The sequence below is a fragment of the Equus caballus genome, chromosome 2, assembly GCF_041296265.1.
Source record: "Equus caballus isolate H_3958 breed thoroughbred chromosome 2, TB-T2T, whole genome shotgun sequence".
In the NCBI taxonomy this organism is placed as follows: domain Eukaryota; kingdom Metazoa; phylum Chordata; class Mammalia; order Perissodactyla; family Equidae; genus Equus; species Equus caballus.
Window position 1 is genome coordinate 57477013 of NC_091685.1, and position 27875 is coordinate 57504887.

General features: G+C 45.1%; 2 protein-coding genes across 8 annotated transcripts in view; both read left to right on the forward strand.

Moving 5' to 3' along the window:
• The window catches only part of PIWIL2 (piwi like RNA-mediated gene silencing 2), a 72124-nt gene extending 65242 nt beyond the window's left edge, over positions 1-6882 (forward strand). For all 6 annotated transcript variants that reach the window (XM_023636133.2, XM_023636131.2, XM_070261229.1 and 3 more), the window contains 3 exons: positions 3595-3848; positions 4288-4395; positions 5017-6882. In XM_023636133.2, the coding sequence (XP_023491901.2) occupies positions 3595-3848; positions 4288-4395; positions 5017-5173 (519 nt within the window). In that variant the 3' untranslated portion in view covers positions 5174-6882. The remainder of the gene's footprint in view (positions 1-3594; positions 3849-4287; positions 4396-5016) is intronic.
• A 6781-nt stretch (positions 6883-13663) lies between these two features.
• The window catches only part of SLC39A14 (solute carrier family 39 member 14), a 41343-nt gene continuing 27131 nt past the window's right edge, over positions 13664-27875 (forward strand). For both annotated transcript variants that reach the window (XM_070261231.1, XM_070261230.1), the window contains exon 1: positions 13664-13843. The gene's annotated coding sequence lies outside the window, so the exon portion shown is untranslated. The remainder of the gene's footprint in view (positions 13844-27875) is intronic.

Here is a 27875-nt window from a genome sequence, read left to right on the forward strand (position 1 = left end):
GATCTAGCTCGTTCTCAATTTTTATGTATAGCTTTAAAAAAATTATATGTATATATTTACTTTATCCCTCTTAACAACCCAGAGAAGAAGATAAGGCATCATTTACCCCCATTTTTCAACTGAGGAAACTGAATCTTCAAGATCATAGCTGAGGAGCGGCAGAGTCAGTCAGACCTTGTCCCCAGGTCTCTGCCCTCAGATCTAGTGTACGTCCTCATCTGTGAGATGGGAGTTTCTTCCGGATTGAAATGCTTGTGTTAGTCACGCTTTAACACAGTGTATCAGTTAGGGATCTCTGGGAAGGCGCAGAAATATGCTAACTTTGGCAAAAGGAGAATTAATTGGGTAGATCATGAAGAGTCTCAGAGGATTGGTGAGAAAGTTGAGTGCCAAACTGGGAAAGGGGCAGGAGCCAGGGAAGTTCCTGCAGTTCCAGAAGCAGGGACCTGAAGAGGCACCATCACAGAGGGACCAAAATCCAAGTGTTTTTCATTCTCTGCTAAGATTCAGAGTGAGAGGAGCTTTCTGTTGGTACGGCTGAGTCATGTCATTCCTGTGTCCTGTGGTTGGTGCAGTGGTTCTCAGCTGAGGGCAGTTTTGTCCTCCTAGTGGGCAGCCTGGAGATATTTTTGGTTATAACTGGGGAAGATGGCTGCTGGCATCTAGTGGGTAGAGGCTAAGAATGCTGCTAAGCGTCTTATAGTGTCAGCCTCCAATAGCAAAGAATTAACTAGCTCCACATGTCAGTAGTGCTGAGGTTGAGAAACCCTGGACTAGGGGGAGGCACCTCAATTACTAGTTCCACCAACCCACACGTCTATGGACAGCTGATCTTCAACACGGGAGCCAAGAACATGCAATGAGAAAGGAGGGTCTCTTCAGTAAATGGTGTCAGAAAAACTGGACAGCCACATGCGAAAGAATGAAAGTAGACCATTATCTTACACCATGCACAAAAGTTAACTCAAAATGGATTAAAGACTTGAATGTAAGACCTGAAACCGTGAAAATTCTAGAAGAAAACATAGGCAGTATGCTCTTTGACATCAGTCTTAGCAGCATATTTTCAAGTACCATGTCTGATCAGGCAAGGGAAACAACAGAAAAACAAATGGGACTACATCAAACTAAAAAGCTTCTGCACAGCAAAAGGAAACCATCTACAAAATGAAAAAACAACCTAACAATTGGAAGAAGATATTTGCAAACCATATATTTCATAAGGGGTTAATATCCAAAATATACAAAGAACTCATAAATCTCAACAACAAAAAAACTAACAACCCAATTTAAAATGGGCAAAAGATCTGAAGAGACATTTCTCCAAAGAAGATATACAGATGGCCAACAGGCACATGAAAGGATATTCAACATCATTAACTATGAGGGAAATGCAAATCAAAACTACAATGAGATATCACTTCACTCCCATCAGAATGGCTACAATTAACAAGACAGGAAACAACAAATGTTGGAGAGGGTGTGGAGAGAAGGGAACTCTCGTACACTGCTGGGGGGAGTGCAAACTGGTGCAGCCACTATGGAAAACAGTATGCAGATTCCTCAGAAAATTAAGAATAGAACTACCATACGATCCAGCTATTCCACTGCTGGGTATTTATCCAAAAAACTTGAAAACACGAGTGTGTAACAATGCACGCACCCCTAGGTTCATTGCAGCATTATTCACAATAGCCAAGACTTGGAACCAGACTAGGTGCCCATCAAGGGACAAATGGATAAAGAAGGTGTGGCATATATACACAATGGAATACTACTCAGCCATTAGAAATGATGAAATCCAGCCATTTGTGACAACATGGATGGACCTTGAGGGTATTATGCTGAGTGAAATAAGCCAGAGGGAGAAAGTCAAATACCGTATGATCTCACTCATAAGTAGAAGATAAAAACAACAAACAATCACAGAGAGACGGAGATTGGGTTGGTGGTTACCAGAAGGGAAGCAGGAGGGAGGCGGGCGAAAGGGGTGTTTAGGCACATGTGTGTGGTGATGGATGGTAATTAGTCTTTGGGTGGTGAACGTGATGTAGTTTACACAGGAATTGAAATATAATGGTGTACACCTGAAATTTATGTTATAAGCCAGTGTTATGGCAATTAAAAAAAAATTAGATAGCAACAACAATGAAAAATTGGTCCCACCAAACTGTATCCTATTGGAGGCAAGAGGACACTAAAATGCTCTTACCAAAAAAGGTGGAATAGATGCTAGACAGCCAAAATCAGCACAAAAGTAAAAAAGAACTGCAAACTAGGGCAATAATTTCAATTTTGGAATGTGAAGATGAATTACATGTCTGTAAATATAGTACTTGAGGTATCTCAGAAAAAGGGGACATTTATAAAATATTTGCAATTCTGACTTAAACTCCAGAAAGATTCTAGATGATTATTTACAGTATTTTAAAAAAGAGTTCTTTGAAATGAAACTTAAGTTTTCATGTAGAGTAACTACTGTAAAGAATATATAGTATGTGCATGTTTAATTCATTGATAATTGAGGTTTTTGAGAGGAATTGTGAACAAAACCTAGAGTGAACCACGCTCAATTAGAATCAAACTGTCACTTACTAAATGTGGATTAAACCAAGTGCTTTTTTTTTTTTTTTAAAGATTTTATTTTTTCCTTTTTCTCCCCAAAGCCCCCCCGGTACATAGGTACATAGTTGTGTATTCTTCGTTGTGGGTTCTTCTAGTTGTGGCATGTGGGACGCTGCCTCAGCGTGGTCTGATGAGCAGTGCCATGTCCGCGCCCAGGATTCGAACTAACGAAACACTGGGCCGCCTGCAGCGGAGCGCGCGAACTTAACCACTCGGCCACGGGGCCAGCCCCTAAACCAAGTGCTTTTAAGGGAACTTCTAGTTTAAAATGAAACAGCTTATTCTCTTGAACTATTGAAGTTGAACACAACTAGAACATAATTATGTTGGCCAAATGGGGAACAAATTATTCTTCAACCTGATTCAAGTGATGTTAAATTTGATTTGGATCCGTGGACAATTTACCGTGACTGTTCGCTAATTATTTAGTTACAGTAGGAATGTTTCACACTGTACCCGATTGTAGGATAATATTTAGTAAAGGACCCTTTCACTTGTTACCAAGTTTGGATGTTGCTGTACGTGAGAATGTGAGGATGGTGGGTCTATGGGATGTGTGGTCATGTTAGAATTTCTCTAACAGTTCACCTTGTTCTTTGCCTAAACAGTAATTAGTGTTAATCCGAGTAGAAGGAAGATTGATTCAACCCATAATTTTCATAACATTCCTCTTAACTTTGTTCACACCATTTCAGTATAAGCCTTATGTAGGTGACTCATAACGTGCTTATTTTGCTTTCATATTTTATAACACATTTGCTGTACCAGGCCTGTTTTACCAGCCTGAGGAAGTCTAGAAATGACTAGAAAGTTTCCCCCTTGTCCTTCCCACACAGTGGCTCTGGGTTTATTGTCTCGTCAAAGGGATCTACTGCCATGTGTCCAGGTTAAGCGTTGAGTGAGCTGCTCGCTGCCTGTGGTCATTAGCCCCAGGGCCCCACTGTTTACCTCAGTAGGGTGTCGTTTCAGGTAAACCACTGTCTCCCAGAGAAGATTGTGGTGTACCGTGATGGAGTATCTGATGGCCAACTAAAGACAGTTGCCAACTATGAGATTCCTCAGCTACAGAAGTGTTTTGAAGCTTTTGAGAATTATCAGCCCAAGATGGTGGTATTTGTAGTTCAGAAGAAAATCAGCACCAATCTGTACCTGGCTGCCACTGAGCACTTTGTGACTCCCTCCCCTGGGACTGTGGTAGATCATACGATAACAAGCTGTGAGTGGTAAGTGGGCAAAACATGATATTTCATCAAGAATAGGTTGGAGAAGTTATCTGTTCCCTCGGTATTAGAATGGGGAGGTTATCTGGAGAGATATGTAATGGAATCCTCAGAGATTTTACTGTTAAAAAAATAAAGCTTTAAAAAACTATTTAAAAAACAAACCAACAATAAGTTGGTATTAAATATAAAATATTGAACATACATTCTTTTCGTAAGATTGCGCATGCTTAACCTTCTGCATACAGATAGGGTAATTTCTACTACCATTCTTAAATAGCTTATTGAGTCAGGAGACCTGAGTTCTAATCCTGGTTTGATCCCTGTGTGTGCTTGAGACAGTCATTTGACCTCTCGGAGCATGAGATGATCTTCAAGATCTTTTCCAGCTCTCTTTGGCCAGAGCTGACCATACCATTACTTTGTACTGTTTCCTTGCTAGGGTGGACTTCTACCTTCTTGCCCATCACGTACGGCAGGGTTGTGGCATTCCTACCCATTATGTCTGTGTTCTCAACACTGCAAACCTGAGCCCTGATCATATGCAGAGGTGAGCTGACCTGTAACTGACTCTTTCTCGTAAATAATTCTAGCCAGCTAGCTAAGCTGGAGTCACTGCCTGCTCCCAGGAGTAGTTACCCTTGAGTTTCGTCCTGTCTTTCAAAACGATAGAATCTTTGTGAGGAGTGATCGGTAACCCTTGATGTACATTAAAATTCCTGGAAAAGCTTTAGGAAAATCCCTGACCCCCAGGTTTCGCCCCCAGGCCTTCTGAGGCGTTTGTATTTTTAAAGACTGTTCCTGATGATTACGATGTACCACCAGATTGGAGAGCAACGCCCCTGAGCTCAGATTATATGAATACTTTGCTGGAGTACTAAACTTTCTGCAGTCTTTTCTTGAGGGAAAAAAGGTACTCCTTGTTGTTTTCCTTGTTTTAGTGTAAAAACAGGGACACCTAAAGAGAGGGAATTTACCCATATCCTCGACAAATAGTGGAAATAGAAACAATTTCACTTAAAAACAAAGATTGCAAAAAGTTGCATCATGTATTCCACAGTCTCCCAGCTTGCTGGGAAGTATGCTGTGTGTCACACTCCTGTGAAGTCCCTAATCATGCCCAGGTTGAAGGAGGAGAGTAATAAGATTGTATTTTCTTCTTGGCCTACAGGTTGACTTTCAAACTATGCCACATGTACTGGAATTGGCCTGGTACCATCAGAGTTCCAGCTCCTTGCAAGTATGCCCACAAGCTGGCTTTCCTGTCGGGACAAATATTGCATCATGAACCAGCCATCCAGCTGTGTGAGAACCTCTTCTTCCTGTGACAGGACAGCCAGGATGTAGGCTAGTTAGAGGAAGCAGACTTCTGGACGCAGCCGTGACTCATGCGGGGTCAGCAGAGACTGACGGAGTTTTGTGTTGGTGTTTTCCCTTTTGCCAACCCAGTAGAATAAGATTTCTGTTTTTTTCTCTTTAATACATAGCACCAAGAAGCGAGTTCCATTCTAAGTGTGAGCTGGAAATTGCCTTGTTGTTGCCTTTGTAGAGCAAATGGGGGTAGTACTGCCACTGCGTAGGTGGGAGTGGGTGAATACAGGAGAACCTTTAAGAGCCTCCAAGCCAACAGGAGCTGTAGAAACCTGCCAAAGCAGCAATTACACCTCTAAACGTTGCTTACTAAGCAGTTCCCATTTCTGGCACCAGAGGTGATAATGAATGAAGTCATGCAAGTTTCTTAAAGTAGAGTTAACTTTACTTGGGCAACTGGGAAAGGTAATAAAAAGGCCTGTGAGGCAAAGTTTTTAAGATATTGCTGTTGCTGGCAAGTGTGAAAGTCATATAGTAAAACCAGCTGGTGGCATAATCAGGCCCCTCCTGCCCTGATCTCTGGGGACTGAGTTTCTGACACCGGTGACTTGAGCTGGCTTTGAAAGGGTTTTTAGCTATTGCTTGGCCTCCTGAGAGAGGTTGGATGCAATTTTTTCTGTATATTCCAGTTGCTTTACAGTATACCATGTTGATTTCTTTAAACACACCCCACCCCTGCAAACATGCAGGCACATTCACACACACACCCCTTTGCTCTTTGTTACTGATCTTTAGTAAGTTTCAGTTTCTACATTAAGAATCACATGTGAAATCCAACAGCTAGGAAGGTTCATGAATGGGTGTTTTTCTTGAACCGTTCTCCCAGGTGTGTGGCTTTCTTGACTGTTGATATATATATGTTTGTAAATTGAATCATTCATTTCCCTTGCTCAATAACCTCTTCCCGGCTGTTGGCTCATTTTGTTAGGAATTTTTCTGAATCCAGGTTAAGATTTCCAGAAGTCAGCTTTGGAAAATCTGACATCTCTTCCAAAGTCCAGACATTTCAGTTTAGAAAGTTGTCACCACGCCGGTAGGTTTCAGTGTTTTGGGGAAGCGCTGTTTTTTTGCGTTTATTTTTCCCCATTTTAAAATCTTCTTCCAGTCCCTTCAGAGTTAATTCAGTCTTGTTTTGCTTTAACTGGGTTTCAAAAGCCAGTTTTATTTGACCTTTTCAAATTTGTATGTATTTATTTATTTTTTGGTGTGACGGCAGGGAGGGGACGAAGCAGAAATTCCCATTTTATGTGACAGTGTGTGAGAAGAGAAACTTTAGCTTAAAACTCCTTAGAAGACAGCGCCCAGCAGAGGTTGAGGAGCTCTGAGGCTGCTGGTCCTCATTGTGCACTTCTGGTTTCGTCTGGAGTGCGGGACACAGGGTAAGGCTCAGACCTGGAATTTAAAAACCACTGAATCAACCAGATTGGATCACTGGCCCCTGGCTTAACAGATCAGTTTTCTGATTCTCTTTGGGAGTATTTTGAATTTCTCTTTTGAAGTTGGATTTCCTAATAGTCGTTTTCTCTTATATAATCAGAAAAGACAAATACTTGAATATAATACAAAAATTTCTTCGCTGTTTATTCCTAGTTTTCTTGCCTTGTTTTTTGGTCTTAATGTGAAATGATTGGGTCACAGGGTGGGAAATAAAAACAATCTGTATAAATGTGTAGTTGTGTTTGAGATAGTTCGTTGATATGTTGATATGGTTCTTCTCCTTCACAGAGCCGCAACGCTTGTTAGAATTACTGATTTCTTACTTGGCATGCAAGACGCAGCTCCACTATTAGTAGCTGGGTAATTTCACTGTAACCTGGGTAGTGAGATTTCTTGGAAAAGGCACTAACAGTCTTACTTCTGGGACAAATGAGGCCTGTGTGCGCGCACGTGCATATGTGTTTTGTCTCATTTTTAAAAATTTCTTTTCCCATCCAACAATTTCTATTATCCTGTGTGAGAGCCATCTCCCAAGGGTGGCCCTCCCCTTTTTCTAATGCTTGCCCTTCTTTGCATATACTTCATGGTGTGTCTATAACCCTTAAAAATATGTTCCCAAATTATCCTGGCATCTTGCGTCACCACTAGATCCCTTTCCATTTATTTAGAAACTCCATTCCTAAATGATTCAGTGTGTCTTGAACTCACTCTAGAAAGAACCCAATTTCTATACAGTGTTACAGGGTCGTTTTCACTTGGGTGGCATTTTGTTGAGTGGTGTGAAAAAGGAATCAGTTTTATAACTGACTAGTGCTTTATAGTAAAAATGTTAAAATTTGTGCCTGAAATTTCTCATTGATACGAGATTATTGAAGACCTACGTTCTCTTTGTTGCTCTCTACCTAGCTTTATCTGAGTTTCTTAGGAACTTTTTCTGTCTGGACTTATTTTCTTTCTTTAAAACATGAGGAAAATCAAGAAAATGAGAAAGCAACCATAGCCTGGGAGAAAATTTTTGCAAAAGATATATCTGATAAAAGACTGTTACCCAAAATACACAACTCTAAAAACACAACAATAAGAAAACAAAGAACCTGATTAAAAATTGGGGAAAGGACCTGAATAGACTTCTCACCAAAGAAGATATACACATGGCAAATAAGCATATTAAAAGATGCTCAAAGGGCCGACCCAGTGGCCAAGTGGTTAAGCTCATGCGCTTTGCTTTGGCGGCCCAGGGTTTTGCCAGTTGAGATCCTGGACATGGACACGGCCACTCATTAGGCCATGCTGAGGCGGCGGCCCACATGCCACAACTGGAAGGACCCACAACTAAAACGTACAACTATGTTGTAGGGGGATTTGGGGAGAAAAAGCAGAGAAAAAAAAAAGATGCTCAACATCATATGTCATTAAAGAATTAAAAATTGAAACAAGATACCGCTACACACCTATTAAAATGGCCCAGATCCAAAACACTGACACCACCAAATGCTGGTGAGGATGTGGAGCAACAGGAGCTCCCGTTCATTGCTGGTGGGGATGCAGAATGCTGCAGCCACTTTGGAAAACAGTGTGGCAGTTTCTTACAAAACTAAACATATTCTTACCACAATCGCACTCCTTGGCATGTGCCCTAATGAGTTGAAAAATGTCCGTACAAAACCTGCATACGGATGTTTACAGAAGCGCTATCTGTAATTGCCAAAACTTGGAAGCAACCATGATGTCCTTCAGTAGGTGAATTGATAAACTGTGGTGCATCCAGACAATGCAGTATTATTCAGTGCTAAAAAGAAATGAGCCATCAAGCTGTGAAAAGACCTGGGGGAAACTTAAATGCATGTTAGTAAGTGAAAGAAGTCAATCTGAAAAGGCTACATACTGTATGATTCAAACTATAAGACATTCTGGAAAAGGTGAAACTGTGACAGTAAAGGGATCAGGGGTTAGGGGGAGGGAGGGAGGGATGAAGAGGCAGAGCGCAGAGAATTTTTAGGGCAAGGAAGCTGTTCTGTATGATATTGTAGTGGTGGATAGATGTCATATGTTTTTCCAAACCCATCGAATGTGGAACACTAAGCATGTGAGCTGTGGACTTTGGGTGATCATGATGTGACAGTGTAGGTTCATCAGTTGTAACATGTACCATCCTGGTGGAGGATTTTGATAGTGGAGGAGGCTCTGTGTGTATATGGAAAATCTCTACCTTTTGCTCTTTTTTTTTTTTTTTTTTTGAGGAAGATTAGCCCTGAGCTAACTGCTGCCAATCCTCCTCTCTTCGCTGAGGAAGACTGGCCCTGAGCTAACATCCATGCCCATCTTCCTCTACTTTATTTGTGGGATGCCTGCCATAGCATGGTGTGCCGAGTGGCGCCACGTCTGCACCCGGGATCCAAACCAGCTTGTGCACTTAACTGCTGTGCCACTGGGCTGGCCCCCTACCTTTTGCTCACTTTTGCTGTGAACCTACAACTGCTCTAAAAAGTAAAATGTTTTTTCCTTTTTTTTTAATGAGTAAACTAGGGAGACTTCTGGCAACATGGCAGACTGAGGTAACCATACTGACAAACGTTGGCCACAATAGAAAAAATTTTTTGTTAAATAACTGAATTTGGGAGAAATGGATATGAGGGAAGGAGGGGAGGGAGGGAAGAAGGAAGGAAGGAAAATATCAAGGTACAAGGAAGAAAGGGAAGCCAGAGTGGTAATAGTTGATGCCAGCATAGCTCCCAGGGTTATGGCCAAAATGCAGGGGCAAGAGCACTTGAGTTTTTCTCCAGGTAAGGATAGAAGAAGTGACCTCAGCCTCTATGAGGTGCAGGATTGCTGGAGAGAAGCCTCCTGGATGAAGAGAGCTGGGCCTGGAAGGGGAATAGAGAGTCCCTGCCAACCATCCTGGGGTAGCAGCAAGGAAACTTAGGGGTAAAAAGGCATTCACAAGCATCCCCATGCCTGGGCCACGTACAGGTGTATGTAGTCTGAATCTAAATTACTAGCATGTGGAAGGACCACAAGCTGAAAAATTACCATGAAGGCTGGCTCAGACTGCTGAGAGCCCTGAGCCCTGCAGAAACAAATGCAAAGTCAATTGGATTGCAGCACAGAGAAGTATAAATGGGAGCTGTGGGGGAGAAGAGAGAGGAGACAATGAGAAGGTCCAACACCTGTCTAATAGGAGTTCTTGCAGGTTAAAATAGAATGAGTGACACAATGTGGAAGATACAAAGACAGAATTTTCCAGAACTAGAGTCAAACACGAATCTTCCACCTGAAGAAACTCATTGAGAATAAAGCAAAGCACATCCACTCCTAGATGTACTGTAGTGAAACTACAGAACACCAGACGGAGAAGAGCAGCCAGTGGTGAAAGAGATGCTGACAGGCAATCAAACTAGCAGTGGACTTCTCATCAACCACAACAGATGCTGAAGACAAAAGGAATAATAAATTGAAAATGCAGTGTCAATTTGGAATTCTGTTCTCAGCTAAACATTCATTTACATTAATGACTTTTCTACTGAAGATCAGAGCAGAAATTAATGAAAAAGAGAATAGAACAGTAGAGAAAATCAATGAAACCAAAAGTTGGTTCTTTGAAAAGATTAACAAAATGGGCAAACCTTTAGTTAGATTGGGCAAGGAAAAAAAAGACTCAAATTACCAAAATCAGGAATGAAAGAGGGGACTACTGACCTTACAGAAATAAAAAGAATTCTAGGGGAAACACTAAGAATAATTGTATGCCAAAAAATTAAGTATCTTAGATGAAATGGACAAATTCCTACAGATAACTTGCGCTGAACCAAGTGTTCTTTTTCCCAGTTGTCTTCCTTGTCTGTGGACCCAGAGGATAACAGAAACACCTGACGCTTCTCAAGGTGGTCTAGCTCTGGGCTGACTGAGTGTGGGGTGCTGGTCCTCTGACATGATGTTGGGTAAACTAGAACCTTTACATTCTGGAACTCTGATCCTCTTAAATTCATTAAGCCGTGCCAAAACATGGAAAACTCATTTTTCCCTTGAAATTGTCATAGAAACCTGATCATTGGTTTCTCTCAGTCTTTCTCAAGCTGGTCCAATAGCTGGGGAGTGGAAAGGGGATCTTTGCCTCACCCTGCTGATCAAGTTGCCTACTTTGTTAACGCAAACCACAGAGGGGCTTTGATTTTCTGAGTCTGGGTCCCACCCCTTTACACGCTCAGGGCTGGGGTCTTGTTTCTCTGGCTTCTTTCCTGAGGCTGTTCCACTCAGTTCAGCTACAGGAAATCTGTCTGCAAATCTTTTGGCAGAAGGAAAATAGCAGTCACAAAAATGTCAGATTTTTGTGCTTAGTTTCCTAAATATTGCCCAACATCAAACTTTTAGTGAGCTAGTCTATTCATTCATCCAACAAACATTTATTGAGACTCTGTTATGTGTAAGATATTCTATGGAGGATGGAGGTATATACAGAAATCTTTGGCAATCAAGATCGATTAAGGTCTAATAAGGAAGTTAGAGATAGAAATGAAATAATTTTAAGGGGAAAATGCATGTGCCATAAACCATATAAAATGTTTTAATTCTGTGGATCGTGACCTAATAAAGGGTCGTGAAATCAATTTAGTGGGTTTGTTACTACTTTTTAAAAAATTGAGGGACCGGCCCAGTGGTGCAGCAGTTAAGTTTGCACATTCCACTTCTCGGCAGCCCGGGGTTCACTGGTTCAGATCCCAGGTGTGGACATGGCACTGCTTGGCAAAAGCCATGCTGTGGTAGGCGTCCCACATATAAACTAGAGGAAGATGGGCACGGATGTTAGCTCAGGGCCAGTCTTCCTCAGCAAAAAGAGGAGGATTGGCAGCAGTTAGCTCAGGGCTAATCTTCCTCAAAAAAAAAAAATTTGAAATAGAATATAAGTATCAGTACATTGCATATACTAAGGAAATCTTGTTAAGCTGTTGTTTGCTGTATTATTTTTACTCGAGTTGCAGGGTAAAATATCTTTAATGTGGGTTACAGTCAGAGTTTGCAAGGGTAGATCAAGTATGCTTCAGAAGAATCGAGAACCTTTCTGAAGGGAGGTGGAAATAGGGTAATACGAGGAAAAAAGGGCATATTAGCTAGAGAGAAAGATAGAATTGGGGCCCCCAAGCTGGCACGAGGCATGAAAGACTGAGTATTACTCAGCGACATGGTAGAACTTAGTCAGGTATACCTAAAGAATTCTGTGTTGGGAGTGGATATGGACACTTAAGAGTTTTTGAGCTGTGTTAATAATTAATTGTATTCCCCTAATGGATTACTGATAGCTTATCAGCTTTGGTGGACTTTGGCAGCTCTACCCTTGGTCTGGTTGCAAACAAGTGAGAAGGCTGTGGTAGGCCCTGTGGTGGGGTGTCTTGTCCGGCCTCGCCTCCTATCTCTGACAGGTGCCTTGAGAAGCCATGGGCTTGCTTTTGGACCTCGGTTTTAAGACTAGATTAACACCTCTGTAACATGTAATTATGGGCTTCATAATTTTCAGAGCTCTATGTGTTAGAAGCACGCTTGTTTTACTTCATCTCTGAGTGAGTTTTTCTTTCCTTTTCCAGAATTGCAAGGAAAGGAAGGAGTGGTAGAAACTGGGCCTTTTCTGACAGCCCACTGGAGATGGGAGTTAAGAGTCCCAAGTGGATGACATAATGTCTGAAAAATACTCCGAGTTTAACCATGACAGACAAACATAAAGGGTTCTTACAAAGATGAAGGGGCTCTGAGGGAAGTTCCGCAAGAGATACTATTACTGCAAAGTCACTTGGAAAATGAAAGGACTGTCAGCCCACCCCTTCTCTAACTGGAGCTCTGTAATTGCAGGGTGAGGACGGGGCCCAGCCACTCTCTTCAAGAGTGGCATAAACAATCTGGCCTGCTCTGGCTTTGCATCAGTGCTGTCTTTTTCCCTCTCTACCCAGTCCTTCGGAACAAGCTGCCATTGAGCCCCCGATCCTTCCTGCCACCTGCTCCAGGATTGTCTGCTTTCCTTTCACCATTAGCGTTGCCATCATGGGCGTTCCTCTCCCCAGGACTCGCAGAGTGAGATGAAGTCCTCTTTATCTGTGCCAATTCACAGAGCCACAGTGCCAGCTGGGCACCAGTCACTGAGCTAGAACAGGGACTTGCTGGCATAGTTCTGCTCGAAGGCCCTTCCTTCGGGTCCCCTAGACTCGCTGGCAGCTGGCTTAGCTGTAAGAGGAAATAATCGTGATGTCCAGCAGAACAGAACAATGGGAGTTTAATGGGTGGCTTGTTTTCTCAAGAAATTTGCATTTCCGAGGTTTGATATCCATCTCAATAGGACTATCCCAGATCGGATTGGGAGAGACTCCTAGGACACTCCTCACGCAAAAATTAACATTTCTCCCAGTTTTGGGTTAAGAAGTATGGCTCCTTAGACATCCTGATCGTTTTGGGGGAGTAGTTCGAAAAATGAGTGTAATATGGTTTATTTGGAACTTGAACAGGAAATTTTTGTTCTTTTGGCTGGTGGAAAAAAATGCAGAAGAAACATCGTCTGTGGGTGCATCCCCTTATAGGGTACATTTCAGAATTGAGTTGGGGAGGGAAGAAAGAAGCGTTTTCCTTAAGCAGAAGTGTTAAAATATATACATTCATATCAGGTGAGTAGCAGTCTTACTCCTAGGGGATGGAGTTGTGAGAGCTCCCCACATAAGGGGGTTAAGGTTGTAGAGGGAGGTTTCCAGAGGAAGGAGGAGCCTGTGGGGCTTCAGTGAATGAAGACTGGAATTCGCGGAAGGGTTAGAAGATGGAGCCGATCGAGCTAGGCTGTGAGCTAGGATGTCTGCGACCTAGGGTTCCAGCCTGGGGCCCGAGGCGCAATAGGCCACTGGCTTGCCGCGCAAGGCCAGGGCAAGCCCAGCGCTGGTCCGGGTCTAGCGGCCGGCGGGCCGGCAGGGCCCCACGTGGCAGGCCCTGGTGAGCCGGGCGGGGCGAGGCGGGGCGGGGCCGGGGCCGGGGGCGGGCCTGCCGCTGACGCGCGGGGTATATAGCCGGGCATGCGCCGTGCCGGGGACGGACGCAGGCAGGGGGGCGAGGGCACGCGGCCTCCGCGCGGACGCTCTGACCGACCTGTCGCTGCCGCCGCGGGCCGCCCGAGGGCCCGGCTTGTGAGGTTGCGCGGGCCCAGGTGGCGTCCGCCCGAGCGTCAGGTGAGACGCAGAGGGCGCGCGAACCGGGACCGCACAGTGCCCCCGGGATGGGGCATCGCGCGGAGGAGCGGGGCGCCTCCAGGGCTCCGGGTCACCGGGTGGGGGTGGGAGTGGGAGCACGGCTGCGCCGAGGACCAGGAACCCGGCCCCGGCTTCCGAAGCTTCGGGCTAGACTAGGGAGGCGCTCCCGAGGAACCGCACACGGCCCGGACGCTGGATGGAGGCGACACCTGGCCTCAGTGCCACGATGGGGGTTACTTGGTGGCAAGGGAAGGGAGGTCTCAGCCGCAGTCCCTTCGGCTGGAGAGCGCGGGCTGTGGGAGCAGGAGGAGGGTGGCCTGAACGAGGATAGCCGCGCTAGAAAGCTCAGAGAGGCTTCCCGGAGCCCATGGACATAAGGATAGAAGCAGTAGAGAGTAGATGGGCACATCTGGTGGGCAGGTCTTGGGGTGGTTCGGATGGGGCGCTGGTGTCTGGACTTTGCTTTCCAGGAACTGTGCTGCCTTCTCCATCCCGGCCAGACCACCTCCCAGCTGAAGATAAATGCCCCCAAATCTCCCAGCTGACCCCGCAGCGGGAGCTGGGGAGTGGCAAGGAGGGACTAAGCCAGACTCCAGCCTGGCCTTACCTGGTGGGCATGGCTTTTTAGCTGTTTTTGGTCTGTACCGGACAAGTTAGGTGGTCTGGTTCGGGCTGCCCTCCCTTGGTGGGTTAGAGCAGTGGGACAAAATAGCCGTCAAGCAGTTCACCGTGAGATCCAATTGAGCCAAAAAAATTTCCTCAGTTGTGGGTTGTGGCTTCTGTTTTGAGGATCTAGTGTCTGCCAGGGCCAGGGCGTCCAGGAGGACTGTGTGAATCTGCTCTGGCGAGGGCTGAGTGCTCTCTGGGCCTTGCAGAGGGTTGGGGGCAGGAGCAGCTTTGACCTGGCCCTGCCTCCCTGAGCCACCCAGGGCTTGGATTTGCCTTTAGTCACTCTTCCCTGGGAACCCCAGGCCACTTGGGTCAGCTGTTGGGAGTGGTGGTGGTAGCAGCATGTAGTGGGGACTTGCCTGTCTACCCTGGCTTCTGTCCCGCTCTGCTCCTGACTTGCCCTAGGACCTTGGGAAGGGGGGTTAGTGCTAAGGTCAGACTCGATCTCTGGTCTCTCATCCACAGTGTGTGGGATTAATCCTCACCTCTTAAAACAAAAGCCATAAAAACGGAGAGGAACTTGATGAAGGAAGAGGAAGAATGTCCAGAATCATAGCTTTTAGCAGCCAGAATTAAAAATCACATATTCTGTTTCTTGTGCAGAAGCTCAGAGGCGAGTTTTTCATAAATCGTGTGGCAGCCAGGGGATGGACTAGTGGTACTCTTCTTGCCCTTGGTTTGCAGGTATGACTTGAGGGCACCAGAGAATGATTGGCCTTGTCATTTAGGCAAGGAGAAGAGTAAGAACTGTGGGCTTCTGGGGGTACCAGAGCTCCATAGCTCTCAGTAGTCATTTGTCCCTTCAGTATGTAATTATAGTGTCTGGTCTGTGCTTGGGTCTGCACTGACCAGTGGAGAGTGCAAAGAGGGGGTGGGGCCTGGCTTCTGCAGACTCTTGTTGGGGAGAAAGAACATCCTTACGTGAAGAATAAGGTAGCACCGCAAGAGAGGTCACACTGTTGTGCTGAGTTCTGTTCAGAGAAGACAGCACTCCGCTAGAGATGGGGTAAGGTGGCAGAAGTCGTCCAGGCTTTTGAGCCCGATGAATCTGTTGTTCGGATCCTGGCCCCGTCACTCTCCAGCAGGGACAGGTTTCCTAACCTCTGTGCGCCTGTTCTCTCTGCTGTGCGGCATGCTGTCGCTGCCTAGACCGTCGTTGTCATGCTGGAGCGGGATGGTAGTGACGGGATGGAGTGGATTATTTAGGGCTCCCAGCAGCTGGTAGAGAGGTTGGGTTGTAGGAACGGTATGAGGCCAGACTTAGGGTTGATTCACCTCCTCTGCAGGGACAGGGATGCAGTTTCCCTGCCTTTCTTGGTAGGCCTCTTTTCTATAGCCTGCCGAGGATTGTTCCACAGATTCACTGGGCAAAGGAAAAAGATTTTTTTCCACCTTTAGTTTTGTGAGCTACACTGATTTCTTCAGGTAATGGAAATACTCCTTTGCTGGGCTGATAACAGGTGGGAAGTTCTGGCCAATGCGTGTGTTTGCTGCTCTGTGTGTGTGCGCAGTATTTATCAGTCGTTGGGTTGGGTCTGTTTTCCAACCCTTCCCACCTTTTTTCTGTTTCCCTACCTGCTCTCACCCCACTCTATTCCAAGAGGAACGTCAGTCCATGTCCAATATGTACAAGCTCTTGGGGTCTAAGTGGGAGTGCTGTAAATAGATTGGATATGTCTGGAAAATAGGTCCTCCTTCTCCCCACTCTGCCAGAATAATTCAGCCTGTTCACACTCGATGCCTAAGACAGTACCGCTTAGGCATCTTGGAGAGCCGCAGACCGGAGGATGTTGAACTGGAAGGACTGTGAGAATCTTCTATTCTAACCCCTTTGTTTTACAAGGGAAACTGGATCTAAACAGGTTAATCGGTGTTCCCAAGTCACGCTGCTTGCTAGTGGCCAAGAGGCTTGATGGAGAAGACCGAAGAAAGGTTCGATTTTTATTCTAAAGGTGATGATGAAATTGCTGATAATCCTAGTCTTTTCCTTGAAAATGTGAAGAGGAAGGAGCCAATGTCCCTGACTCCTCTTTCTCTCTCCAGACTCCCTGGAGACGTGAGAGGGTAGGGAGGGGATGAGAGGAAGGGTCATGCTGCTGGGGCCCCAGAATGGACCCAGTGGATGTCTGCAGTGGGACTTCTCCGTCCTCGGGACTGGCGGCTGGCAGAATGCTGGTAGATAAGGAGTCCAGAGTCTGCTGCCAGCCAGGGCCTCGTGCCTTCCCAGGGGTCAAGCAGGGCAGCCTTACCACAAGGTGTCTGAGACCCAGCTGCCTTCTCTCTCCCCTTACTGTGGCCATTTATTCTCCCAGAGGTTGGGTCCGGCTGAGATTCGGAGGCAGAGCCCTTTGTGGGCCCTCTGGGACCCTCACAAAGGCCGGAGGGAGGGCTGGCATGCCCAGCCACAGGAGACCAAACTCCCTGCCTTGAAAACTTGACATCCAACTGGTTCCCAGGCCTCCCTACCTCCGTCCTCCAGCGTCGGGCCCAGGAGAGTCCAGGGCTCAGTGGAATGAGAAGGTGACTGTCCTGAAACCTAGAGGCTCTTAGTGCACTCAGTGGTTAATAAAAAACAGCAGCTGAAAGTTGAGGATAAAAAAAAATTGTATTTTAAGCAATTCATTTTACCTTAAAAAAGTGTGTATTGTTATATGGCAAACTTTTGATTTAAGGCTGAGGCCTTTTCTTTGAGTCTCTAGGTCCCCTAATTAGACTTGCAAAATGTTTGTGTGTAAAAATCACACCTACGTGTATCACCTGTGATTTCTTGTTTCCTTTATTAAATTTTTTTCACTAGGCTATATATTCACATAGTTCAAAAATCAAAAGGATAAAAAATCAGGTAAAAAAGCAACATACACACACAAATACACAAACCATGTATACAGTGACACATCTGACTCCTGTCCCCCTTTTTACAAATGCTACAAGTTAGCATTTAGACACATTGTTTAGCACCTTGTTTGTTTCACCTAGCAACTGTCCTAGCTTTCTCCATATCCGCATATGGATTATTGTTATCATTCTTTTATTGTAGCTGCATATCGTTCCAGAATATGGAAGTACAATAATTGTTTAACCAACATATGTTGCCTCCCTCTCTTCCCCAATTTGGGTTGTTTCCAGTATTTTGTCATTATGTACAATGCTGCAGTGAATAACTTTGTACAAATGGCATTTCCTACATGTGCTAGTATGACCATAGAAGAAATTCTCAGCAGTGGGATTGCTAGGTAAAGGATACATCCATCTGTTAATTAGTTTTCATTCAAAAAAATAATAAGGCAGGAATTTAAAAGATATCTGCAAACTGATCCATGTGCAGAATCCTCCTTTTTTATTGCACACGCCTAATTTAATCTTTTTTTTTCCTGTTTGTAACACATCTTTCTAGATGAGCAATTCCCACACTTTTTGATCCTAGGATTCTTAATATTGTCTTTTGTTTATGTGGCTGTATCTATTGATATTTACCATCTTAGGAATTAAAACATTTAAAAAGTTATTTATTCATTCATTTAAAATAATAAAAGTAAGGTCATTACATGTTAACATAAAAATATTTCTATGAAAAGTAACTTTGAAAATGAAAAAAGGAAAGAATGGCATAGTTTTTATATTTTTTCAGACATTCAGGATATCAAAATGATTTATTAGATGATAATGAGGTAACAGATTATAATGGATATAAGGTTGCTAGTAGATACTCAGTTGAAGTCCTGAGAACAAACTCATGTCATTTCTGAAAACACATGTTTATATCCTAAACTTCTACCTTAGACATTTCAAGAAAACTCAAAAATGAGAGAGAAAAAGCTTTTCACTTCTTAATATTATAATAAAAATAGTTTTTACTTTACAGACCTCCTGAAGTGATCTCAGCGGCGCCAGGAGTCATCTTGGACCACAGTTTCAGAATTGCTGCTCTAGATCACTTAGTTTAATTTTTTAGAAATCAAAACTTTTTCTTTCTGCATTTATATTTCAGTTACTATTTAATAAAGTTATAATCATAGAAACAGAACTGGCATGAAGAGATTTGGGAATAGGCACAACAGACGCTTGGCAAATGCATCCTTGACTGGCGGCCGTGGAGGGGCCTGTTTGCTGCAGGGCCGCGCGGAGGGAGTGGAGGGGATTGGCCAGGCCAGTGGAGCTCAGCTAGGAGAGCTTCCACTCCCTGCAGACAGACACAACACCGTCTCTGTTCCAAAGCTGCTTGTAGAATGTGTGTGGAGATGATCTGAGTACACGTGGAAAGTTGTATGCTATCTTGTGATGTTTGTTAAGCTCCATTGAGTGGAACAGACAAGAGACACAAGGAGGCTGGAGGAAGGTGAGGTGATTGGGGGCAGGAATGGTCTGGGAGGGCTTCCTAGAGTTGGAATTGAGCCAAGTTTTGAAAGCTAGGAAGAAAGGAGAAGGGAGAGGGGTCCTGGCAAGGAGAGTTGTGTGAATAATGGCACAAAGGTGTCTATTCCTGGGGCAGGTGGTCAACGTAGGCCAGAGTGGCTGATAGAGGGAAGAAAAGGGACCTGAATAGAAATTTAGGTTGGCACCAGCAATTCTGAAGGGTTCTGGGGTCTAAGGTGCCGATCTTCTCTGAGAACTCTTGCCTGTTTCCATGTCAAAGGCTGCTATTGCAGCGGCCCTGTGTCTTGGGGTCCAGCCAGCCCTTATCTGCAACAACTCATGGCCCCCAAATCTCCATCCTTTGCACCAGTCCACTTACTCCAGCTTCCCACGTTGATTATCAAAAGTAATGCTTACTTATTGTAAAGAGGAGTATAAAGAAGCATGGGAGGAAAAGTCTGTAATCCTGCGGCTTGAGGCACCCTCTGTTAATTTACTCAGCTGCTTATTTATTTAAAGTTTTTATTTTGAACTAATTTTAGACTTAAAGAAAAGTTGCAAAAAATATACAAGAGTTCTTTTATATCCCTCACCCTATGGTAAAATTGTGAAGAACAGGAAATCAGCATTGGCGCGATATTAGCTTAACTACAGGTCTTATTTAAATTTCACCAAAATTTTCACCTATGTCCTTTTCCTGTCCCAGGATCCGAGCTTGATCCCACACTGCATTTAGTTGTTACTTCTCTTTAGTTTCCTCTAGTGTGTATCAGTTCCTCTGTCTTTCTTAAAATGAGGTCATACATTTTTGGCAAGAATATCACAAAAATGATGTTTCATCCTTTTCAGAGCATCATATCAAGGCATTCATGATATTGTTGTCTTATTACTGATGATGTTTCCTGGACCACTTGGTTACATGGGTGTCTGCTGGACTTCCACGCTGGGAAAGTTACCCTCCCTCCCATGTTGGATCCTTCCCATGCTTCAAATCCCTTTTGCCAGGAGGAGCCTAGCCCTTTTAAAGGCTCGCCTGATTAGTTCTGGCCCATGCAGGATAATTTCTCTATCTAAAGGTCAACTAAACCCAGTAAACTCCCTTTTGCCAGGTAATGTAACATAATAACAGGAGTGATATATTATATTTACAGGTCCTGCCCACTCGAGGGCAAGGGTCTTTGGGGTCATGCTAGAATTCTGCCAACCATAGCAACATAGCCTTAGATATGTGAGCAGGCCTTGATTCCAGCCTTAAGTGTTTGTTTCCTGTGGCTGCCGTAACAAATTACCACAAACTTGGTGGCTGAAAACAACGGGCATTTATTCCCTCAGCTCTGGAGGCCAGGAGTTTGAAATCCAGGTGTCGGCAGGACCTCATGCCCTGCGAAGGCTCTAGAGGAGGCTCCCGCCTTGCCTCTTCAGCTGCTTGGGGCTCCAGGTGTTGGTTGCGCTGTGGCAGCATCACTCAGATCTCTTCCTGCATCTTCACATGGCCTTCTCCGTGTGTCTCTGTCCACATCTCCCTCTCCTTTATCTTGTAAAGATACTACTCATTGAATTGAGCCGCCCCCCCCAAGTCCAGGATGATTTTATCTCAAGATCCTTAAATAATTATATCTGCAGAGACCCTATTTCTAAATAAGGTCACATTCTGAGGTTTTCGGGTAGACATGGATTTTGGGGGCTATTATGCAGCCCCCAGTACACTCAGGAGGAGGGAAATGTCCTTTGCAAACTCTGGTTCACAGAGCTGCAAAGAAAAGGGAGGTTTCCTTTTTTTAAGATTTTATTTTTCCTTTTTCTCCCCAAAGCCCCCCGGTATGTAGTTATATATTTTTTTTAGTTATGGGTCCTTCTAGTTGTGGCATGTGGGACGCTGCCTCAGCGTGGCCTGATGAGCGGTGCCATGTCCGCACCCAGGATCCAAACCAGTGAAACCGTGGGCCACGGAAGTAGAGTGTGCGAACTTAACCACTCAGCCATGGGGCTGGCCCCCCAAGGGAGAGTTCTTTTTAGACCTAAGACAGAAAGCAAGCTTTGCTGCTCTTGAGGCCGGGGCCCAGCCTCAGGCTCCTGCTCCCTCATGTTGCCACAGATCTGAGAACCAAGTGGGTATAAATTATAAAGCTGGCCTCAGAGGCCCTGTAGCCCTGCGATTCAGACATTGTAATGCCAGTAACTTGCCTCTGTTCAAGGAGCCTAACTGAGTGTTAATTTCCCTGTAGGATGGGCAGGGCAGAGATGGTGGTACCCATTTGGCAGAGAGGGGAACTGACTTCAAAGAATTTAGATAAATCACAGAATGTCATAGCTAGTCCATGTCTAGTCGAGCAGTTATGAAATGTTGGACCAGTGCCCCAGATGAGAGTGAGGTTGACCTATCAGAACTAGATGTCCAGATGCCTGGATCTCACCCAGAAAGCTTGATTCAAGAGAACTAAGGTGAGGCCCTGCTCACTGGGGCGGCCACCTTACAGAACCATGCACAGAGGGAGTCCAGCCCAGGGCAGTTTAGGACTGGAATCCACCTCTGGACTCTATGTGGAGATTTAAGAGGAGAGAGAGAAGCCTTCCCACTTGGTCATCATTAAGCCTTTCCCGTTTCCTAATTGGACTCTAAAATGAACTTTCTTCTTGAAGTAGTACATGTTCATTGTAGAAAATACAGATGGATTGTTAAAAAGAAGAGAACAGAAGTTACCACTAAACCTACAACCTGGAGATAACAGTTTGCTGTCTATTTTTAGTCTTTTTCTGTGAATGTATATATTTTAAGGAAAGGGGGATGCTTTGCTTAGTTTTGTAGGCTCCTTTTTTTTTTTTTTTTTACCTTCACTTAACATATTATGAACATCTTTCCACGTTATTCTTCCCCCAAGTAACTGACATTTATTGAGCGTTTATTGTGTGTCAGGCACTGTATTTATATTCAGTATCTCATTTACTTTTCTTTACTGCCGTAAGGGAGGGACTGTTAGCTTTGTTTTTCTATATAAGGAAAATAAGTCTCCTTGAAGTTGTGACTTCACCCAAGCCTTGAAGCTGGTAACTGCAGGTGCAGGATGCTCACTGAGGTCTGTCTCACTCGGAGCCTGGCCTCTTCATCTCTGGGCTGGAACGATAGATGTTTTGTTATGTGGATTACCTTGCTTTAGTGATCCCCTTCTGTTGTCCATTTAGATTGCTTGCAGCTTTTCACTGTTATGAGCACTGCAAGAATGTAGGCTACAGCCCAAGAATGTAGGGATTTTTGTCTGCTTTGTTTAAAGAATAGCCAAAAACAATTTTAAAAAGAAAGTAGTGAAGTCGGACGTGCTTTACCAGAAAAATTAATAATAAAGAAAAAATAAAATGTGCCGTTGACACAGGATAGCTAAAGGGAACAAAAGAGAAGCGCCCAAAAATAGACATTAATATGCGTAGGAATTTAGCCAACAATGATATTCATTCTTTCTAGTTGTGTGATTTTGAGCAAGTCTTAGCCTCAGTGTCCTCATCTGTAAAATGGGGGTGATACCGTACTTCCTCAACTTCAAGTTGCTTTTTTTGTTTGTTTTAATGTTTCTGAAATAGGGAGGTGTCTCACTGATGTGTACATTTAATGCAGTGTCTTTTTCTACTCTGAAAAGTTATCATTGATACTTATAATTAGGGAAGAAGTGTAGAATGTATTTAATTAAGGTTGTTGAGAAGATTAAATGAGATGATGAAAACAGATTGCTCAGCACAGTGCCTAGGAGGCAGCAATAAATCCTGGCAATTCTCAGTATTCTAAAATTGAGGAAAAGGGGCCGGCCCGTGGCCGAGTGGTTAAGTTTGCGCGCTCTGCTCCGGGGGCCCAGGGTTTTGCTGGGAGCGGACATGGCACCGCTTACCAGGCCATGCTGAGGTGGTGTCCCACATGTCACAACTAGAAGGACCCACAACTGAAAATATACAACTATGTACTGGGGGGCTTTGGGGAGAAAAAGGAAAAATAAAATCTTTAAAATTGAGCAAGAAATGATTGTGGATGAGTTATGGGAGAGTTTAGACGCCCAGCCCATGCCGATTTGGCAGCTAGCATGTAAAGCATCCAGCTCACCCCGTGGTCCTGCTCCGTGATGCTTGTGGGAACCCAGGCACTCTTCAGTGTATCTTTCTGCTCTGCCACCCTTCACACATAAGACTTTGTTCTCGAGATTGTCACTTGCCAGCCTGTGCCTCTGAGCAGGAAGGAAGAGTAGAAAGAGTCGGCACCCACATCTGTGCTGAGACAGCCACCTGTGGCCTCTCAGTGCAAAGGGTATATTTGACTTACCTCTGTTTCTTACCTATTATAGGCTCTAGAGTTAAGGTTTACAAGGAAAATAGACTCTTAATTAAACAATATTGAGATAATTGGCTGACTATTGAAAAAAGGTTAGATTCTCTTTCTCACACTGTGCCAAATTAAATTCTAGATGAATTAGAGATGTAAATTTCCTAAATGCAAGAAAGTATAGATGTATATTTCTATAATTTGAGAATCAGAAAGGATTTTCCAAGCATGCTGCTAAAACCAGAAACCTAGTAGGGAAAAGTGTGATATATTGACTTTAACTCTATTTAAAAATTTTGTCAATAATACCAATTAACAAAATTAAAAGGCAAATGATTTATTAGTAAGATATTTGTAACATATGACAAAAGGTAAATATGTTTACCATATAGTGAACTCTTAGATACACCAATAAGAAAAAAGATGAATGTATATCAGCGAAAATAGGTAAAGGAAAGTAACAGGCAATTTGTGAAAGAAGAAATATAAACGTTAGTAAATGCGAAAATGTGTTTAGCGACACTGGTAATCAAAGCAGTGCAAATTAAAAGAATTAAAGAATGATTTTTAACCTGTTTGGCAAGGAGGGAATACTATTTTAATACTCACCGTTGGTGAAAATCTTATGCAACAGGCATCCTTTTCCATGGATAGTAGGAGTATTAAATTTAGTTAAATTTTCAGACGGGTGGTTTAGCAAATCGTGTAGTAAGTTCTCAGATATTTGTTGACTGCTGCCCTGGGGGCAGGGACTGGCCCCCAGCCAACTTGTTCCTGGCTGTCACTGATTCCTTTTCTTCTATAGCAAGATCTCCTCTACTCCAAGGTCTTTCCCTGCACCCTGCAGCCAGGTGAGGCTGAGGGAGGGGCAGCCCGCTCACCTGAAGGCCTTCTGCACTCCTTCTCTATGCCTCCCCCGCCCGTCGCCCCACCACCCCAGGGTGCTGGGCTGTTCTCCGAAAGGGCGGGGGAGGAGAGCAGACCTGCACCCTTGGTGCTTTTCTCATTACCTTTACTGGAAGCCTGAAATGTTGGTGTGTGTGGGAGAAGGGGGGGCGTCCTGCTAGTCAAGAGAGCCCTGTAAGTCAAGGGCGGGCTGAACTGTCAGTACCTCATCCTTTCCTGGAAGCCAGAGGGCTCCCGGCCAGCCTCCAGGGACACTGTTTCCTTAGAGCACAGAATCAGGGTGAGGTGGAGCCATGTTGGCCTGAGGGAAGCTGGCCCTGCTTCTCCGACCAGGAGGTGAGCCAGAGGTGTAAGGCCCTGGATGGAGTCCCTTCCTGCCTCTCCTTCTCTCCCCCTGCCCTCTGATGCGTGGCCTGGGCTCTGCTGTCCCAGGCTTGGGTGACATTGATTGGGGTGTACGTATTTTAATGCCGACCTTTTCCCCCATGCTGGAGCTTTCCATCTGAAAGGCCAGGCCACTTTCCAGATGCCCAGTCCCTGGGTAGTTTCCAGGGACAGTAAACCATGACTGTCCTCATCATCTTTCCCAGAAAGGTGCAAAAAGTACAAAGTCACCCACTCCCCCAGACTCAGGCCCCTAGCCAAAGGGGCCTTTGGGGCAGCCTGACCAGCCCTAGGAACAGAGATTCTGTCTGGGTTCCTGCTCCTCCCGCCTCGCTTGCCCCCTGACGCCCAGCAGGAACTGTGGAGGTACCTCCCAAGACAGAGACCTTGAACATGGGTAAACCGTGGTGTGTGCACAGCTCTGCTGGCCAGATTGTGCCTGTGACCTTGGCTTTCCTCATGCCACTCCCTCTTGGCAGCCACTCGCGAGCCCCTCCCCCCGCATTTCAGGATGTGTGCAGTTGGCGCTGCAAGAGAGGTGGTGTGCCACGGGACCGAGATTCAGCGTTTCCGTGAACAGCTGAGAAATTCTAGAAACAGCCCGTACTTGTGGGGTTTCCTTTCCTTTTCTTCCCTGCCACAGGGAAGAACTGACATGTTATTTTTGGCAGGATTATCCGGTGATTGCCCATCCTCGGCGCGTTCGTTTTTGGGACTGTAGGAAAGGGAGGCTGTCTGCCTGGGCCTCCCGCTCTCCCACCACCTTCCTTTTGGATCCCCCGCCCCACCTTATGTTTTCCTTTAATTTTTCTCCATTATGTTTTATATTCCAATTCCTGACAAACTTCTCTGGCTCTCTGGGGACCTTCAGCTCTCTTGAAGCTGCAAGAGAAGAGATCCCACCCCCTCAAGTTGCTCTTAGTTCAGCTGGGGTTAAAGACCAAAGGACAGTGAAATTCCAGACTGGGTGGCCCTGTGAAATGCACAGTGGGAAGTTCACACACGCGTTCAGCACATGGTCTCTGGGGCTGACTCCATGCCAGGCACTCGCTCCTGCAGGCTCTGGGGCAAACTCAGGCCCAGAGTCTCCACCATCGTGGAGTATGCAGTCTAGTGGGAGAAGAGATAATAAATATGTAGACAAAACAAAAGAAAGAAGACTATTTTAGATAGTGGTTTATACTAAGAAGAAAATAGGGTGTTGAGATTGTGAATAACGGTGTGGGTACTTTTTTTGTTTGTTTTTAACCAGGTGGTCCTCCACTTTGAGTAGGTTACATTCGAACTGAGACCCCATAAGACCATCTAGGGAAGAGCATTCTAGGTAGAGGGAACAGCAATTGCAAAAGCCCTGAGGTCAGAATGGCCTTGATGTGTTAAAGGACAGAAAGAACACTGGGGTGGATGGATCCTAGTGAATGAGAGGGCTCAATAATAACGTCAGCAGGGTCAGCAAGAGCCAGATGACAGTACTTATAGACCAGGAAAAGGAGTTTAGATTTTATTCCACTTGTACTGGGAAGCCATGGGAGAGTTTAAAGCAAAGAAAGTGCTATGATTAGATTTGTAATTTAAAAGGGTGACGTTTTCATTGAGTTGTACACTTAAGATTTGGGCACTTTATATGTATATAAAAAAAGAGAGAAAGGAATCTGATAGTGGGGAGGTAGGTGCCCAGTGGAAGCTGGAAGGCTGGTTAAGAAATTCGATTATTTCAGTATTTTGTTTCGAGTAGCATTTCAGCATTTCCTCCACTTGAATTCCCTGTGCTCCATCTCCTTTAGAAGGAACACTGGCAGCAGCTCGTGTCCGCAGGGGATTTCCAGTGTGGTGTGTTCAGATTCAGACGCTCCTCCCAATCTTCTGGTGGGAGAGAGCTTGAACAACGAGTAGCTTCAAAAGGCAGTCGGCATAAAAACTCGTGATGCGCACTCAGTGTTGCTGCGGCTGTAGCTCATGCACTTGGTTGTGTGCTGTTCGCTGTTGTGAGCTGTGTCAGTTTATTCGTCCACTCATCTGCTGATGGGCTTCTGGGTTGCCTCCAAGGTTTTTGTTACTGTGAATAGTTCTGCCCTAAAAATTCTTATATCCATCTTTTTGTTTTTCTATGTTTGAGGTCGAAAGTCACCCAAAATGAGCATGTCTGAGTTGCAAGCTAAAATCACAGAGACCCTTTCAGGTGGCAATCTGATTGCCCCTTGGGGTTGGGGTCCGCTGGAGAGGGTAAGCCTTTAAGACTGGTTAGAATGTTGATCCCTTTTTAATAGGCAGGCAGTGTGTAGGCCGCAGGGGAGTGGAAATACCTGCATAAGTAGTTGTGTTGTTATGGAAGTCACTTCTCTTGTACCATTTTGTCCTGCAGGTGCTGCTATACCCACAGCCTTGAGGGGCATTTTAAGCTGAGGAAGGAGCTTTTTTGCCCATGTGGGTCTTTTGTGGCCCTGATCTGTATCTGAGTGTGATAGGAGTCAGAAACCAGGTTGCCTTTGCTCTGGAATCCAGCTGTGTGTTCTTGACAGCCTCCCTCTGGAGCTCTGGCCCGGACGAGACGGAAGAGTCAGGAAGGCAAAGGGCTGGGGTCTTCCTGCTCTCCTTCGCACCTTTGACAAGACGCTTGTCCGCTCCTGCCCTTGACTCCATGACCTTAAATGTTGCATCTTCGGTAGTCTCTCAAGAGGGCGAGGGTATGGCTGTTTACGTATGCTTTTGCATTTACATATTCATGCAGCCAGTACTTATTTCTATCCTACCAGTCTCCTAGGATTGTTTGAAGTAAACAAGAAAGTTACCTGGAAGTATTGGAACTCTCGTTCTAAGACGTATACCATTGAGACAAAGAGTGGTAGGATGCCGAGGGAGGTGAGAATGCTTCCTAGGTGGGATGGGACTTGGGTGGGAGTATTTGGGGTGGATCAGAGATGGAGCTTTTGCCTGCAGTTCATCTTTTTTTAATTTTTTGTAGCATCCAGGCCCCTCGCACCCTGTGGAACGAGTGTTTGGAACACATGCAGACTACCTTCAGCTTTCTTTCAGAGGTTAATCGGACTTCCTAGCCCCATGGCTGGGTGTGGAGACAGGAGGTGCCCGGGTGGGGCATTCTGCGTGGAGCCCAGGGTCCAAGCAAGAGAGTAACAGCAGGGGAGGGTGAAAGGTGTGATGGAGCCTAGTTGAGGGACCCTCGACTACCAGGCAGAGGGACTGAACTTTGCTGCTGGATGGTAGGCAGTGATGGAAGTGTGTGTTTTAGCAGGAGACTACTGTGATCAAAGTGTGCGGAGAAGATTAGAGGGGATGGGGCGGAGTGGGTGCGAGTGACCAGCAGCAGTAGTGGGCTGCAGTGAAGAGAGGCACTCTGGTCACTGGGCGAGGCCCACAGTGGGCAAGCAGAGGGTATGGGAA